The 18,121-nt window shown below is 23.8% G+C and overlaps 3 protein-coding genes across 3 annotated transcripts; 2 read left to right on the forward strand and 1 right to left on the reverse strand.

Moving 5' to 3' along the window:
- Window positions 1-89: 89 nt before the first annotated feature.
- Window positions 90-1,564, forward strand: LOC122859995 (beta-catenin-like protein 1; the record flags this gene model as incomplete). Its single annotated transcript, XM_044163634.1, has 5 exons — window positions 90-313; window positions 384-566; window positions 644-958; window positions 1,034-1,217; window positions 1,296-1,564. Coding segments are annotated over 5 exons (995 nt in total), but the record flags the coding sequence as incomplete, so codon positions are not given.
- Window positions 1,565-4,218: 2,654 nt separating this feature from the next.
- LOC122859992 lies at window positions 4,219-14,528 on the forward strand. Its single transcript, XM_044163631.1, has 6 exons — window positions 4,219-4,665; window positions 8,423-10,116; window positions 10,184-10,287; window positions 10,356-11,478; window positions 11,554-11,636; window positions 11,704-14,528. The coding sequence occupies exons 2-6, from the start codon at window positions 8,665-8,667 to the stop codon at window positions 11,885-11,887; spliced, it is 2,946 nt and encodes a 981-aa protein (XP_044019566.1). The 5' UTR covers window positions 4,219-4,665; window positions 8,423-8,664; the 3' UTR covers window positions 11,888-14,528.
- LOC122859993 lies at window positions 13,878-17,709 on the reverse strand. Its single transcript, XM_044163633.1, has 5 exons — window positions 17,588-17,709; window positions 16,268-16,446; window positions 16,014-16,177; window positions 15,364-15,532; window positions 13,878-14,906 (listed from the first exon to the last, which is right to left on the reverse strand). Exons 1-5 carry the CDS (start codon window positions 17,609-17,611, stop codon window positions 14,705-14,707), a joined length of 738 nt encoding a protein of 245 aa, XP_044019568.1. The 5' UTR covers window positions 17,612-17,709; the 3' UTR covers window positions 13,878-14,704.
- Between the last annotated feature and the right edge of the window lie 412 nt (window positions 17,710-18,121).

The raw sequence follows: 18,121 nt of genomic DNA on the forward strand, positions 1-18,121 counted from the left end.
ACAATTTGGTAATTTAAAATACATCATTCAATTAACATTTATTTATTGTTTATCATTTAATTAATCATCTTTTTTCATTGTTGTTTTAGCTATATTCGAAAATTTACTGGAATTTAGACCAGAGCTTTGTGTTGATGCTGGAAAACAGGGACTTTTACAGTGGTTATTGCGTAGATTGAAAGCTAAAATACCATTTGATGCTAATAAATTATATGCCAGTGAATTATTATCAATTTTACTACAACAAACACAAGAAAATAAACTACTTCTTGGTGATATTGATGGCATTGATGTTCTTCTTCAACAATTATCTGTAATATATTTTTTTAATTCTCATGATTTTCATATTTATTTTAATCTAATTCATGTTTATTTTTTTGTAGCATTACAAGAGACATGATCCACAATCAGCTGAAGAACAAGAAATGATGGAAAATCTTTTTAATGTATTGATATCAAGTTTAATTGTACCAGTTAACAGAGAAAAATTTTTAAAAGGAGAAGGCTTGCAGCTCATGAATTTAATGCTTCGTGAAAAAAAAATGTCTAGAAATGGATCACTAAAAGTAAATTAAAAAATAAATAATAAAAATCATTTTATCAAATGATTAATTAATAATATTTTGTTTATTTTATATTTTAGGTATTGGATCATGCTATGAATGGTCCAGATGGAAAAGACAATTGTATGAAATTTGTTGATATTCTTGGCTTGAGAACAATATTCCCTTTGTTCATGAAAACACCATCAAAAAATCGTAAAAAAGTATTTACAACTGATGAACATGAAGAGCATGTTGTGTCAATTGTTGCTAGTATGTTGAGAAATTGTAAAGGTCAACAACGTCAACGTTTATTGAGTAAATTTACTGAAAATGATTATGAAAAAGTTGATAGATTAATGGAGTTACATTTTAAATATCTTGAAAAAGTTGAACAAGTTGAAAGTAATACCAAGGTTTGTTTAAATATAAATGTAAATTGAATCAATGATTATTGTATATTATAATAAATGATTTTTTTTTAACTTTAGGAAGATGAAGAAGAAGAAGAATCATATTTAAAAAGACTTGATGGTGGATTATTTACATTACAATTGGTTGATTTTATTCTTCTTGAAGCTTGTGCTGGTTGTCCACCAGCTGTTAAACAGAGAGTCACCAGGATACTTTCACAAAGAAGAGCTTCATTAAAAACTATTCGTCATATTATGAGAGGTAATAGTCAGCAATAATCGTGTTCAATGATAATAAAATTTTTAACTTTATTTTAAAATTTATCTAAATTTTTTACAGAATACGCTGGTAATTTGGGAGATGCTGGTGATTCAGAATGGCGAGAGGCTGAACAACAACACATACTTCAATTAATTGATAAATTTTAATTAACGATATAGTTTTGAATTTACTTTTTATTTCTTTAAATTAATCATGATTAAATGTTAAATAAAAAATTTTTTTTTTCACACGAAGTGTTTAAAAAAATACATATTATTGACAAAATTATTAACAGCTTCAACAACAATATAATTATTAATAAAATTTAACAAAAAAAATAAAAAAAATTGAATTTTTAAATGAATTTTTTATGTTTTCCCCCTGCAATATTTGCGAACCAATGACAAACAATAGATGCGTTTTTTCATGATTTCTACTTCCACAATTTATCTTTTTTTCGAGTAATTATAACGAGTAAAGAGATTGTAAAAAGAAGATTGCGGAAGTAAGAATTCGACAGAAAATTCGGCAAGAGAAAAAACGCACCTATTATTTCATATAAATTGATATAAAAGTAAAGAAATTGAATAAAAAGGGGCAAATTGCGGAAGTAGGAATCCGAAAAATTATCAATTTTGCGACAAAAGTTATCGAATACCTAAAAATTCCAGTTGACCAAAATGACGAAAACGTTCACCAAAATGAAAGTTAAACCGTGGCTGCTCAGCTACAGTTGAGCTTGCCAACGTTAATTTCGGTGAGCAGTAAAATGAGCAGTACTGACGTCAGTATAGTGTGTGTATGTTAAAAGTGGATGCGATATTTAATCATAATGTCGTGTGAACAGTATTTAAATTTATGTAGATTTTGTTTTACTGGTGACAAAATAACCATCCGAAAAAGACAACGAAGAGGACTCGAAAAAGTTTATTTCCTGTATATTCAATGAAGGAAAATAAATGACAAAAAAATTTTTCGATTAAGGTATTTATTTCCACCTAGAGCTCTATACTGTTTGTCCTTTTTCTTACTTCTTTCCAAATAATACCATTAATTCCATTTATTTATTTTCCATTTTCTTTTGCAAAATTTAATAGATAGTTAGAGATGCCAATTCGTCGGAAATTCTATGCGATGAGTGCGTCACCAAATTAGAATCTTCGCATAGTTTTTACAAGATGGTCTCGGAGAAAAAAGGGCACAAGTGCCGATTTTGTCGTGCACCCGAAGGAGAAGTCGTCGAAGGAAAAACATTTGTTCTGACACCTATATTCAACAAAAAAAATGGAATCTACAACAAAAATCAATCAATTTTCCCAAAATATACATTTTAAAAAATTTTTGCTTTATAATAGTCATAGATAATTATAGTTACAATAAACTTATAGTCTTTTGGAAAAACAGAATGATTGAAAATCATTTCAGAAAAACATGTGTCAAAGAAAGAAGGACGGCAGGTATGTTGTTCACCAATTTACCCAAATTATAACAAAACCTTTGGTTGAAGACAAAAGTTCAATTGCCACTAAATTTGTATATAAACACAACTGTACCCACGCATCATGCCTTCAGCTATCGTCTGACATGGTCATTTTGCGTGGGAAGTTATCTGCTTATTGTCTTCCAAACAATAAAAAAACAAGCGAAACAACAGCTGATTTTATGCAATCAATATTTAGTGATACAGCTGCTTGTCAATTGCAAGGTGCAACTAAAATCACATCAAAAAATGTCTTGCTGATGTTACAATTGAGCTTTGAATTGGAAAAGGATGATATTACAAAAAAATGTCATGAATATATTATCAATTACTTTAACAACATGGAGCGTGAACTTTCCCTGGTAGATAAAATCTGCCAATTTACTTTTAAATCAATTCATAAAAAAAAAATGATTAAATTTCCATTTTCTTCAAATCGTCGATGCTTATAACGATAAAATAACTTTATTTCTTTTTTTTGCAATTGATACATTTATATGCGTACATGCTTGATAATTTCAAATAATTACGATTTATTTATTTATTTCATTTATTTATTTAATTTACAAAAATATGATACAATCATTTACCTTAAATGAAATTTGCACCAAATTTATTTACAATAATTGTGGACAAATTGGTCCACAATTACATTCTTTAATAAATTGGACTAACTGCATTGAGTTATGGGATCTTGCAAATAACAAAGCTGGAATAAAATTGCAAAGACCAAGTAAAAATGACTTCACAAATTTTGATATACCAAAAGGAGAAAGTCTTAAAAAAACATGTCTGAAAATTTGAATAGATCTTGAAATATAATTAAAATATCAAAGATTTAACTACAATTACTGGAAGTATTCTATCTAAGGAAGACATAACTTCAAGTGAAAGAAAATACTTGAGTGATTTCCTCGCGGCAAAGCGATATAGTTATGATGTAATTATTAATAATTTTTAATTATTTTTTATATTATGTTTTATATATTATTTTTTTCAAAAAAATCAGAGTTGCTGTAATTTAGGTGATGCTTATCTAAAAACAAGAACAGTCATACCAATTGGGTAATCTTGTATTTAAAAATGTTACTACATTACTTTTTATTTCTCTAAATAAATCATGATTAAATGTTAAATTGATATTATTTTTTTCATAACGATAAAATAACTAACTTTATTTGAATTTATTCTTTATTTCTTTAAATAAATCCTGATTAAATGTTGAATCAAAATCATTTTTTTGTCACATAAAGTGTTCAAAAAAATACATATTATTGAAAAATTTATTAATAGCTTCAACAACAATATAATAATTATTAATAAATTTAAAAAAAAAATGGAAAATAGTTAAAATTTTTAATAAATTTTTTATAATTTCCCGCTGAGATATTTAAACCAATGATCAGTCAGCTTTATAAAAACATGGTGGATCATTTGAACCAATAGCAAACCATCTCTCCACACCCAGAAAAAAACACAATTATAATATTTATTATTATTATCAACACACAAAAGAATGACAGTGTGTGTCGAAATAAGTCACATCCAGTGTTTTATCTGTTTCTCTGTCGATCGGTTTGTTTAATTATTATTTTTAATTTTAACGTCAAATATTTTATATTTTATTTTTTTATTAATTATAATTTATTATTCAACAAGCACATATTATTTTCGTCTTTTGTGTTGACAAATAATTTCGTGGAAATAGTTAAAAATTGATTAAATAATAAATGATATAACGAGAAAAGGAAAAAAAAAAAAAAAAACTAAACAAATATTGATCAAGACAAAAATGAGTGAATTGGTTTAATTTTTATAAATTTTTTATAGTGTAAATAATGGAGTGAATTGTTTAAAATAAATAAATAAATAAAGTGAATATATTAATAATTAATTTGAGCAAAAAATTAAAGTGAATATTTCAATGGAAAATAAAAAATATAAAAAATAAATTCTACTTGATGCTCGGTAAGACTTCAATTAACTTTGTAATTTATCATTTACACGCTCAATTAAATAACAACCACATTGCTCAGCCTTAAACATAATTAATTTAATATTTTTTATTATGAAATTTAATTCAATGTGGTTAAAATTAATATTAAATAATAATATTGTAACCAGAGTGGAGAGAGAAATATTTACGTCTCGTCTGTAGCATCGATTTTCTCTTTTTCTCTCTTTTTTTTTTTTTTCTCTTTTCTCTCATAGTTACCTCCATTTTTACAAAAAAAAAATAACAAATATCACCATCACCTGGATCATATTCTTCCCTTCAAATATCATTTATTATTTTTTTTAAATAATGTAATTTTGAAAGTTTATTTATTATTAATCTTGGTAAGAAAGTAGGAGAAATTTTTTTGCCGACATTTGGCCAAGGGATTTTGTAAATTCATGAGCTAAAAGATTTGGATATTTGCCAATGAGATAAAATGAATTTTCCAAGAAGAAATACCCGGAAAAACCAATTTTATTTTTTATCCAACTGCAACATGTTACTCCAAAATAAAAATTCTATAAAATAGTAAAAATAGTTTGATGAAAAAAAAAAGGCTCTATCTGATTTATTTTGTCTACGAAAAAAAGGTGAATTAAATTCTAAAAAATTTATTCAATGACAGTTTGATTGTTTATCAAATAAATAATGTATAAATAAAATAAATAGAGCTTATAATGATGATGATGATGATGATGATGATGATGATGACAATAAATAAAAATAGATAAAAATAAATAAAAAATAAAGAGAGCAGATATAATGGTCTCAATGACTATCGATCGATTGATGGATGAGAAGGTGGGTGCGACCCTCGACTTACATTTATTCTTCATCATCATCATTATCATCAAAAGATTTATTATCACGTGTTGAAATTTTTTATTTACAGTGGGCTTGTTTCGAGGTCAATTTTTAAATTTTTATTTCATCAATAATCATAAATTCATATTTGTAAATTAAAAAGTAATAGAAAAAAAATTTTTTTTCTATTTTATCTATTTTGTTGTTAATAGGTTTTTGTATTTTATTTTTAAATTTTTAAATCTTATCTTGATACAAGTGTTTTATTTTTTTTTTTTATCAATAGTATATTTTTTTTTACTTTTCTAGATAATTTTTTTGATTAAATTAATTTTGTTTTGTAGAAAAAAATTAAATTAAAAATGATGATTTATTTGTATTATATTTTTTTAATATTTTTCAAGTAGCTAAGAAAAAAATGAAAATTATAAATATAATATATAAATTCTATATTTAAAGCAGGAAGTTGAAAGAGAAATTTTTATTTTAAAAAAAAGTTGTCATTTCTCGAGAGTCATTATAATATTTTTGATGGGTTTGATGTCGGCAGCTGGGGTGAAGATGATGTGATCGATGATGAACTGAATGATGTTTTTTAAATTGAATGATAATTAATAGATTAATTAATTTATTTACTTTTTATGTGCCATCAGAAAAATTTAACAGCCTCGACCATTGCCAAATATGGCTGCTTGGTGTGTTTTATTCTTAGATCGACGACACGATGCGAGTATAAACGAATCACAGTCGAGGCTCAACCAGAGACGATTATATATTATTATGTATATCTTAATAAATAAAATTTAACACACAATAATATATATATTGTTGATATTCAAAATTTGATAACCAAAAGTACCATCAATGTCAGGAAGAAGAAAAAATTTCATCAAATCGAAACCCACTCACTCATTCACCTTGTTTGTTTTTCAACTAGATTTTTTATTTTTTTTTTCTAATCTAGAATATTAGATCTTGTTAAATTATTAACTAGTTTTTTTTTTTTTTTTTTTTTTTATATTTAAATTTTATTTTTAAATTTTTTTTTCTATTTTTTTTTTTCGTTTTTTTTTTTCAGCTGTATTCTAATTTCTATCATGTTTTTTTTTTTTTTTTTCGATTATAAATTTTGTTATTGATGTATTTACATTTTAATCGAGTTGATGAATTAATTTATAACGGTGAATAAATTTTTTTATTTATTTTATTACGTGCTGATTAGAAAATAAAAGTCACTTTTGATTTTATAAAAATTTTTTTTTTCTTATTTGTCTATTCTTGTAAATCTAGTTTTAATCTAGTTTTTTTTTCTTAAATTCAAGATATATTTTATTGATTTTTTATTATTATTAAATTATGGATTTATTAAACTTAATTAAATTTGTAGAAAAAAAAATATTTCTCTAGTAATTATTTAAAAATTAAAAATTAATTTCGATTTCAATTCTTTTTCGATTTTATAATTTTTTTCTATTAAATCATAACAATAGTCATTATTATTATAAACAATTAACCAATTTACTAAATTAAATTTTTTTCAACCTCAATTTACATTCACTTTCAATAATAAAAAAATTAAATTTCGATTTTTAAATTAACAAAAAATGATTTCTTTTTTTTACTACAAAAATTTTTTCTTCAATTTTAATTTCCATTATTATTTCTATGTCAATAAATTATCATCTGCTAAAATAAATTTATAAATCAATACATTTCCCATCTAATTAAAAAACTAAAATCTAATTTAAATTATTTTTTTTTCTTTTTAATTAAAAAAAAATCGAATATATGCGTAAAAAATTATTATATAAACAAATCATCAAATTAAATTTGTAAATAAATGTTTATTTATTTCATTAACCGTGTTGTTAAAAAGAATGAAATGAAAAAAAAAATAACCCACGTAGAAATAAGACACGTTTCGCAAAAATAAAAAAAAAACTTGTTGCGTTATGGAATTTCAATGAGGCATGTTTAACCATACCTTTTATGACACATTTTCTAGACATACGAGTATGCATACACCCGCCCCCACAATACCTGTCATTTTATTTTGATTTTTATAAATTATTATTTATTTTTTCATATGACCATTCAATAATCAAAGCCCAAACATTTTTCTTTTATTCAGCAAAAAAAAAAATAATTTCTTTTATGTCTTTTTAACATTTTATTCTTTTCTCAATTTTATTATATTTTTTTTATTCTAAATTATTATACAACTACTTTTTTACCTGTTATTTTATGACTTGGTTTAAATGAAAAAAAATAATTTTTTATTAGACCAAAAGACCTTGTATTTATTTCATTTGGCAAACTGTCGTAATTGACAATGATCATTGACATCATCACTGACCATGTTTAGCAATAAAAATAAACAATGACATACAATTCAAAAAAAGAATCAAAAAAATATAAATAAATAAACCTACATCAACATAAAACAACTTGTTTTTTTTTTTTACACACAAATGACAATTTTTAATTTGGCACTTTGTATAAGCTTATTAAAAAAAAAATATTTCCTTATTTTAAAACACACAAAATGACTATTTTTAAACAACTTGGCAAGTGTTTAAAATATTGTATAAACTTAAATGAACTTTTATTTAACAACCACAAAAATAATTAGCATCAAAAAAAAAAAATAAATAAATCCAACAATCAAAATTTTAAAAGTAATTATTTTTTTAAAATGAAAAATAAAAATACTCAATAGACAAGATTATTAATAAAATATTTGAATTTTATTTTTAGATAAAGATAAATATTTTTCTTTAACTTGTTTTTACACCATAACAATCTTCCTATAAATAAAATTTAAATAAAAAAAAATAAAAAAACACGTTTAAAACGACAACTCGTAATATTTTCAAGTAGTATAAAAATAACACAAAGTAATTTTTATTTTATCTCTTTCAGATCCTGCAATGCGGAAATGAAACGTGAATTTCACTGCGACATAGATGTCTAAGCATATAATAATAATAATATAAATAATAAATAATTTTAAAGAATGATTGTTGGATCATTATTACTGATAAAATCATCGAGTGACTGGCCGTGTCAGCCAGTTACTCGAAACCAGTCCAACTGATTTTTAATAACAACCCAAAAAAGCATCATTAAAAATAAATAAATTAAAAATCAAGATCAATGAAGAAATGGCAGCAACAGCAAAACATGAAATGCGTCAAAAATTTACTGATGATAACACGGGTGAGGAGGATATTGCTGCAATTGCTAAACAAATAAGTGATCATGCTGAGGCAATATATCAAACATGGAAAAGTCGTGGTTTAGCACCAACTGAAATATTAAATTGTCACAGTAATGATACAGCTGTTGATAAATTTGGTAGTGCATTAACACCAACAATTCAATTGACAAAACAACAACAACAACAAAATTTTAATAATAATAGCAATATTATTGAACCACTTGAATGTTTATTAAATAATAATAATAATGGTGATGAAGATGATGATGATGATGTAGATGAAAAAAATGATTTATTAAATGATGATAAAAATAAACTTGTAAAATTTGTTAATAATTTTGTTGTTGAAGATCGTGCTAGACAACAAAAATCATCATATTTAAATAAAAATTTACCCTCGTCAATTCAATTTGCCCTTGAAAAATTTGAAAAAAATACTGATATTATTAAATCACAAATTAAAATAAGACCAAAAATAAAAAAATCACAATCGACATTATCAAATTTGAGTGATAAAATTGATGATATATTTATTGACAAGCCAAAAAGGCCAATGAGTGTATTGGTTGGTTCACCAACCAAAATTATTACAGTGGATAATATAAATAATAATGGTGGTCAGTCCTCTGGACTAACAACATGGCCATTAAAAAATAAATTATTAAATGATACATCAACAACAACATCATCATCATCATTATCAATAACATCAGAAGCATCAAAATCAACAAGTCGTACAACACAAATAGCAGCATCATATTTAGATGAAGTTGCACGTGAAGAAGAAAGATTAATAAATGCATTAAAAACTGGTTCAATTATAAGTGAAGATACAACATTACCAATTGATAATATTATTATTAAAAAACAAAAACCAGAAATTAAAAAACAAAAACCAATATTAATTGGTACAAATGGTTTAATAAGTGAACAAGCTGTTAATTTTTTTAATAAAAAAAAACAACTTGAAGATAAAAAAAATAATCAAACAACAACAACAATTGATCAAGTTGATAATATACAAAAAATTGATACTACACAATTACCAACAACAACGACAACAACAAAATGGGGACCGAGAATTAATTCACCACGTACAAGATTAGAACAAGTACCACATCCTGAATTAACAAATCAACAAAAACAACATATTAGAGCTGCAGCAGCAGCAGCAGCTGCAAATGACACGACAAATTCATCATCAACAAATATTAATAATCCAGTAAGACCATTTTTAACACGTGGATCTGTTGCTGAAAGAGTACTTATATTTGAAAAATGTCCAAGTGATTTATTACTAGATAAACGTGGACCAAGACAATCATCAATTGGTACAAATAGATTAAATAATAATACTAATACAAATAATGATGTAAATAATACACAAAAATCACAGGTAAGTTATTTGGTTTAATTTATAATTAATTGATTAGTTTGATTGTTATTTATTTTATTTTTTGTAGTCTTATGTACGTGAGAGAATACTGCAGCAACAATCAAGAGCCCTGCCACCTCATACAACTCTTCAGAGACATGTTAAAGCCAATAAAAATGTTCGAATACCAAGGTAATAATAAAAAATATATAATAATAATAATAATTGATAAATAATAATTGTATTTAATTATTGTGTAGATTTTATTATCCGGGTGGTAAACCAACATCACTGTCACAACTTGAAGCAACAATATGTAAAATAACAAAAGCATTTGAAAGTTTACCAGGTTGTCGTTCAACAAAATCACAATTTAATATTATAACAAAAGCTTGTGATTTACCATTATACTGGAAGATACCATTATTTATGGCATGTGGTGGTGATAAAAATTCAACAATTGAATTAACAAATTTTTTGGATTATTGGAAAGAATTAAATAAAAATTCACATGATAAAGCTAGTAAATTTATAAATATAAATACACGTGGTAAAAGTGATAAATTATTACCAGAAGATCTTGTATGTTTAGTGCAAGATGTTGTTGAAACACATCCTGGTTTAACATTTTTAAAAGAAGCAACTGAATTTCATTCACGTTATGTACACACTGTTATTGCTAGAATTTTTTATTGTGTTAATCGTTGTTGGTCTGGTAAAATAAGTATAACTGAAATACGTAAATCAAATATACTTGATATTATTGATTTACTTGAACATGAAGAAGACATTAATCAAGTAACATCATACTTTAGTTATGAACATTTTTATGTTATTTATTGTAAATTTTGGGAACTTGATCGTGATCATGATTTATTAATTGATAAAATGGATTTAACACGTCATAATGATCATGCATTATCAACACGTTTAATTGAACGTGTATTTAGTGGTGCTGTAACACGTGGTGGTATTAATGGTGCACAACAACATTCAGATAAAATGAGTTATACTGAATTTGTATGGTTTTTATTATCTGAAGAAGATAAAAATCATCCAACAGCAATTGAATATTGGTTTAGATGTATGGATCTTGATGGTGATGGTTATTTATCAATGTATGAATTGGAATATTTTTATGAAGAGCAATTGGATCGTATGGAAGCAATTGGTATGGAAACATTACCATTTGAAGATTGTTTATGTCAAATGCTTGATATGATACATCCATCAATACCAAGAAAAATATCATTGAGTGATTTAAAAAAATGTAAAATGACATCAATATTTTTCGATACATTTTTTAATCTTGAAAAATATCTAGATCATGAACAAAGAGATCCATTTGCTTCAACAAGAGATCATGATGCTGATGGTCATGAGGTAATTAATTGAATGTAATTTATATTACTTAATTGTTTTTTTTATTCAAAATTTTATTTTGTTTATTTTTCATAGCTTTCTGATTGGGATCGTTTTGCTGCTGATGAGTATGAACTTCTAGTAGCTGAAGAAAGTGGAAATGATCAGAATGATCAAATGTATGTATTTATAAATTAAATTATTCTATTTATTTTTTATTTATAAATTTATTTTCTTATCTTGAAGGCTTTATGATCCCGGTATTGAAGATGATACATATCCACAAAATTTAGATGCCATTAAAAGTGACAAAGAAGCCAGCAAAACACGACAATGTTTTGCCAAAGATTATCCAGAAGATGGACGTCATGATAAATCACTAAACTTTGACAGTGGTGATAGTGATGATTACGCTGAAAGTGACAACTAATTTTCATTAAGATTAATAATCAACAAATAAGATATATCAACGTTAAACATTTAAAAAAATAATATTATTTTTTTTCTCATTTTGTTTATCCAAAGTATTAGTGTAGTGTAAATATATATATATATTTTCATTTTTTTCAATCAGTTTATTGGCATAATAAATGCCAAGTAAAAAAAAAGCTATTCTAAATTTGAAATTTTTCTCAAATCGTAACTATTAATTAAACAAAATTTAATTATTTATAACGAGTTAATTTGTTGGTTTTTTTTTTTTTTAAATTTATTTAGTTTTATGAATTTTTTATTACAACATTTTTTCTACATTTTTTCAATAATATCATACCTTTTTTTTTTCGTAATAAATAATATGTAAAACTCAATTCTAGTCCGGCAATAAATGCGCACGCTAAATCGACTTTTTTTTTTCTTTTTATATTGACGAAAAATAATAATAAGAAAAGAAAAAATTATCAGCGAGAAAATAAAATACGTGATTGTCGAATTAATAATGATATATTTAAAAAAATATATATATTTAATATAACATTAATAATTAATATAGAAAAAAGAAAAAAAAAAGAAAAAAAAAATTGAATATATTTGGAGGATCGTTGTGACAAACCACGGTAGCCGTAAATATATATCTATTATTAATTATAAATAATTATATTCGCAGTTTATTGTCTTTCCAAAGATGTAATTTTAATGGTAATTAATTATTATTACGTAATTAATTAATTATATAAACAAATGCTTGTTAATTAATTTGTTTTTTTAAGTAAACATGACAACGAGTTTAGTCTCTTTTGTTAATCAAAAATTAAAGTAATAATTTAATAATCACAATTATAGTAAAATAATTTATATAATTGTGATAATATTTTGTTGCATTTGATAATTTTTATTATTCATTAAAATTGTTATTTCATATTTATCAATTTATTATATATATTTCGATAGATTTATCAAATGTTCCCGAGTATCAATTTAAAAAAGGTGCTCAATATTTAATTTTTTTATTTCATTTCAATTTTAAAGTTTAAAAAAATTATATATCTATCAAAAGGCAATTAAACAGTTTAATATTTAACAAAAAAAAACATAAAATTCCTCCATAAATTTAAAAAAATAACAACATAATAAAAAAAGAAAATTTTTTATTTTTAAAATTTAAAATTTCTATCAAATTGAGGTTTAAATATTTCGAAAATTAAATGTTCAACTTTAAAATTTGTACTTTTTATTTAATTGTATATTTTTAGAATATACTTTAAACAATAATAATAATAATATTGATAAATTTCGAAGAGAAAAAAAAGAGTAAACACAAATAATTATTAAAAAAAATTCAGTGTATTTTGTTCGTACATAAAAAATTGTCAAATAATAATTTTGAAGGTCAAGTATGTATGTTTTTTTCATGCAAAACTGTGTTCGAACTAATTTAAGCTAGTCATACATAATATCTATGTCAGTGAAATTATTACAAACGATATATAATAATAATCTGAGAAAAAAAAAAAACCACATAATACGTTTCACGAATAAATTTGTTTAGATCATTCCTCGTCGTAAATTAACATGTTTTTCAAAAGAAAAAAAAAATATACAAATATATTATTAATTATAAAAAAGTACACTTAAAATTATGTGTCATTGACATTTGATATTTATAATAATTAATAAATATATTTAATAATAATTATTATAAAAACAATTTGAATACAATAGTAAACATTGGCTTTATTTTATCGTCGATTAATTTACCTTAATTAGCATTAATATTAATCAGAATTATTTTTTTAATATCAATCAACTATCAATACAATCATCTAGACAAAAAAAAAATTTCTCCTAAACATATCACTTTAATATTTATTTAATTATTTGAACAAAAAAATTATTCGAAAAAAAATTTCGATTTTTTTTCGAAATGATAATTTTTCATGCTTTTTTTTTTGAGAAAAAATTTAAAAAAATAAAATGATATTCAAGTTGTAAGGTGAATGATCTCTCTTTTGCAAAAGTTAACGGTTAATTTGAATTAAATGTATAAAATTAATTTAAAATTTTCGAAATGATAATTAAATTTTGCTAAAAAAATTTATTATTTTGATAATTATTCATTATTATCTAAGAATGATGGTTGATTTTTATAATGAAGATGATGACGATGAAGATGAAGATGATGGGTGTGGTCGAGAAAAAAAAAAACATCATCTTGGTTTTTATAATTCAGGTCCGGTTTGTAAATAAAACTAAACAGGGCAATATAAAATATCAGCAAAAAAATAAGTGGTGTTACCAGCTCTACCACATTTAAAAAAAAAAAAAAAGGAAATATTATTTATTCATATTTTCCACATCATTATAATATTCATTTTTTTTCATTTTTAAATTGTTATTTTGTTTTTTATAAATAAAATATCATCGTATTGCTTTGATACTTTTTTTTTTTTTTTTGTTCATTCATCGATCACTGATATTATCTTCACCGTTATTATTTATTCATGCTTGCTAACACAAATAATTTCGTGAGAAATTTGCCAGAAGAAATAATAGCATATTCTTTAGGTCAACAACCAGACATTTATCATTGATGAATGATGAGTTGATGACACAAAAAAGACGAGCATATTAATCATTTTTCTGAGTAAAAAAAATTATTAAAACACACACACAAAAAGTTCACTGGCTTGTTTGGAATGTTTTTAATTATTTAAAAAAATTATATCAACTAATTTTTGTTGTTTTTAATATTTATTATTGTTTAAATAATTTATTTTTTTAATTAATTTAGTTATTTTTTTAATTAATTTCATGAAAGATTTGGGACTAGGGGAGTTTCCGGTGAATTATTTGATGAGGGTGATGAATTTTTTGGTTTACAAACACAACCACTTTCAACTAGTACATAGTCTTGACCAGTTAGTGTTACTGGACCAAGTGGTATTACCAAAAATAAATAAGGCACATATGTTTGTGTACATTCACCACGTATCACATCACACGATTTGGATCTGCAAACAAATCAATTAAAAAAAAATTGTTAATTCAACTATTTTTAGGAAGAAATTATCTACAAAAAAAAACGAGACTTTGTGAATGATCATTTAAATAAATCCAGTTTGTTATTTTAATTTAAAGTTTGAAAATTATTTTTAAAAAAGAGAAGGTAAAATATTTAAAAGGTGGATTTTTCTTTTTTTTTCATTTTAAATTTCTACGTCAATTTTTTAAAGCTTTAAATAAATTAATATTTGCAACAAATGTTAAACAATTTAGGTAATTTATTGACTTAATTAATTTATCATTTTTTAAACTAAAAATTTTCAAAATATTTAATTTTAAAATTCAAGCTAAATGATAAAAATTTCTTTCAGCTAACAATGTCTATTCACCTTTTAAATTTCAACAAAATAATATAAAAATAATGTCAATTGATGCTATTAAATAATAATAAAAACAACAACATACTCGCAAACTTCAAAGACAACTTGTTGCAGTAGGTCAGGAAACTTTTGAACAATTGTTACTGGTTGTCCGCTAGTCAAGCTGACCCCATACATTGGTGCTGTTGTGTTGTAGCGGGTTTTGCAAAGTCGAGCTGGTGATCCGCATGTCTCCTTTGAACTGTAACTACGACCTAAAAAAAAAAATTAAAAAAAAATAATAAATAATAACATGTACTCAATGTCATTACTCATTAGTTATTCACTCAATGAGACAGCAACAGTTAGTTTTCAATTTTCAACATAATAAATTATAAATTTTTTAAAATATATTTAACAACTACTTCAACTTTAACAACAACTGTACCATTCAATTATTATTTATTATTTTTAAAACAATTATTGGCATGTGTATATTTTAAAATAATATCAATCTTTTCTTATTTATATTTTTTTTCATTTACAAATCAACAATACCGTTATAAAATGTATATATATATTTTTTATGTTCAAGTTGTTAGTGTAAGATAATAACTGTATTACTAGCTTCTATCATGGATCCAACAATTTAACAAGAATTTACAACAATATTTATTATTTGGCAATACCGTTATGTTTTTAAAATTTAATAATAATATATTATTTTTAAAATAATTATTACAATTTAAAACTTACTGTTTCTTGTATTTGATATTGTAACTTCGCCTTTTGATATTTGGTAGTTATGAAGAAGTGTTTTTCTCGTTGATTCTGGATCATTTATTCTTTGATTATTATGAGAACGTGCTGTTCTACTATTACCTCCCCATAAATTTTTAAAACTTCTCGTAATAGCTGCTCTAAAAAATTTAAAAACCATCAAACATTTATTAATTTTTTCAATGTATTTTTTAATTTATGCAAATGTGGTGGGTATTATTTAAACTTACGATGGATATTGCATGTTATTGGGTCCAATGCAATCAGGTGAATCTGTCATAGCATCACCCCATACATATTTAAGATCCAAACCATTACCCGCACATTTTTTACTACCAACTGTTGTTTGTGTTAATACAAAAATAATTATAATAATACCAAGAAGTATTGTTGTCGAATGACTCTGCATCTAGAAAAAAAAATAATTAAAAATATAGTTTTAATAAACATCCTGGGATAGTTGGAGTCTTGGAGATCATTGAAGATTAAAAATTATTTTAGATGATTACATTAACTGTTATGCTTGATTACAAAATACTGGCTTGATTTTTTTTTTTTTTTGAATAATTTATATGGGATTTAGCTTGGTGATGTCACGTGTGTATTAATCCATGTATATTATTTTATAAAAATATATGTAGGTTTTAAAGTAAAACGACTAACGGTACGACCTTCGGTTCGTCATCTTGACTCAAAGGCAACGGGTCATTCGTTTCCTCCTAACGGTATGTCGACAAAATTCATCATCAAAAATTCTTTTTAATATTTTTTAAATAAATTATAAATTGTATCAATTTTATTAATTGTTTAAAAATTTTTTTAAACTTTATTTTTAAATGATTATTATTAATATTATAAACTTGCAAAATTATAAGATCGAAATTTTTTTTTTTTTTCTATTTTAAATACTAGTCGAAAAAAAAAAATTAAATCGAAATTTATTTCATTTATATTTATTGCTTTTCGATATAGTAATTCAATTGCAAAAAAATTTTTTAAAAATACATTTTTTTTTGCTCATTTTAAGCATATAAATTTGTGGTGGAAAAAAAATTATTCAAATAATTTCGATCGAAATATTTTCGAAATGAAATTTAAATTTTCTTAAATTTCAAGAAAAAAAAATATAAAATTACATAAATTTTTATTTTCTAATATTTAAAAATTGAAATAGATATTTTTTTCTCAAAATTAATTATCAAATTATGGAAATTTCTAAGGGTTTTTTTCCTTTTTTGTTCGAATTATTATTATTGACAGAGGATGCAGGTGCAAAAGATGCGTTTGAAAAGATAAAATATATATTTTTCATTTCTCCATATAAAAAGGGTCCAGTGAGTTTATATTTTTTTTTTTTTAATCTTGAAACGTCTACCTATATTTCATTCATTGCCCCGCATTCCAAGAACCCCAAAATCATGTCTGCATCTCAAAAAATAGGGTTTTATATAAATCCTCTCAAATGAAAAAAAGCAAAATAAAAAAAAATCTAAATTACTAGTAAAATAAATTTCTAATTTTTTAAAATAAATTTGTAATAAATTACTTACCCTTTTTTGTTGCATTTTATTCATCTTGTTTGTAAAAATAAATACCAGATAAATTTAAAAATAAAAAAACCAGCTTTTTTTTTCTTTCTTAAATAAAATAAAAAGTTTTTACAATTACAAATTCAAAAATTAAACAATATAAATACTGTAGCAATAAATTAAAAATATTTAAAATAAAAAAAAAAAAAGTTTAATTAATTAAAATAATAAATAAATAAATAAAATAAATTCACAAAAGTGGGTACATGACACTGAGATGATATTAAATATTTGTTTGAGGTCGAGCACCTCCGTCCGCACAGATGGATGCTCAGAGGTTGACTACTGTGGAAACTTGGTGTGTTTGTAAGAAAGAGGGATACTACACTCTTTTTCTGGTTTCATTATTGTGGCTAACGAGGTGGAAACAGAGGACAGGATAGCAAGCAATCCAAACGAATAAAAATGGAATAAAACAGAGCAAATAAAATAAATAAAATACTCAAGAAAACAAGCTATAAAATTATTCCAACTCAACAAAAAACTATTTAAAAT

Source organism: Aphidius gifuensis, unplaced genomic scaffold, assembly GCF_014905175.1.
Source record: "Aphidius gifuensis isolate YNYX2018 unplaced genomic scaffold, ASM1490517v1 Contig10, whole genome shotgun sequence".
Classification (NCBI taxonomy): Eukaryota; Metazoa; Arthropoda; class Insecta; order Hymenoptera; family Braconidae; genus Aphidius; species Aphidius gifuensis.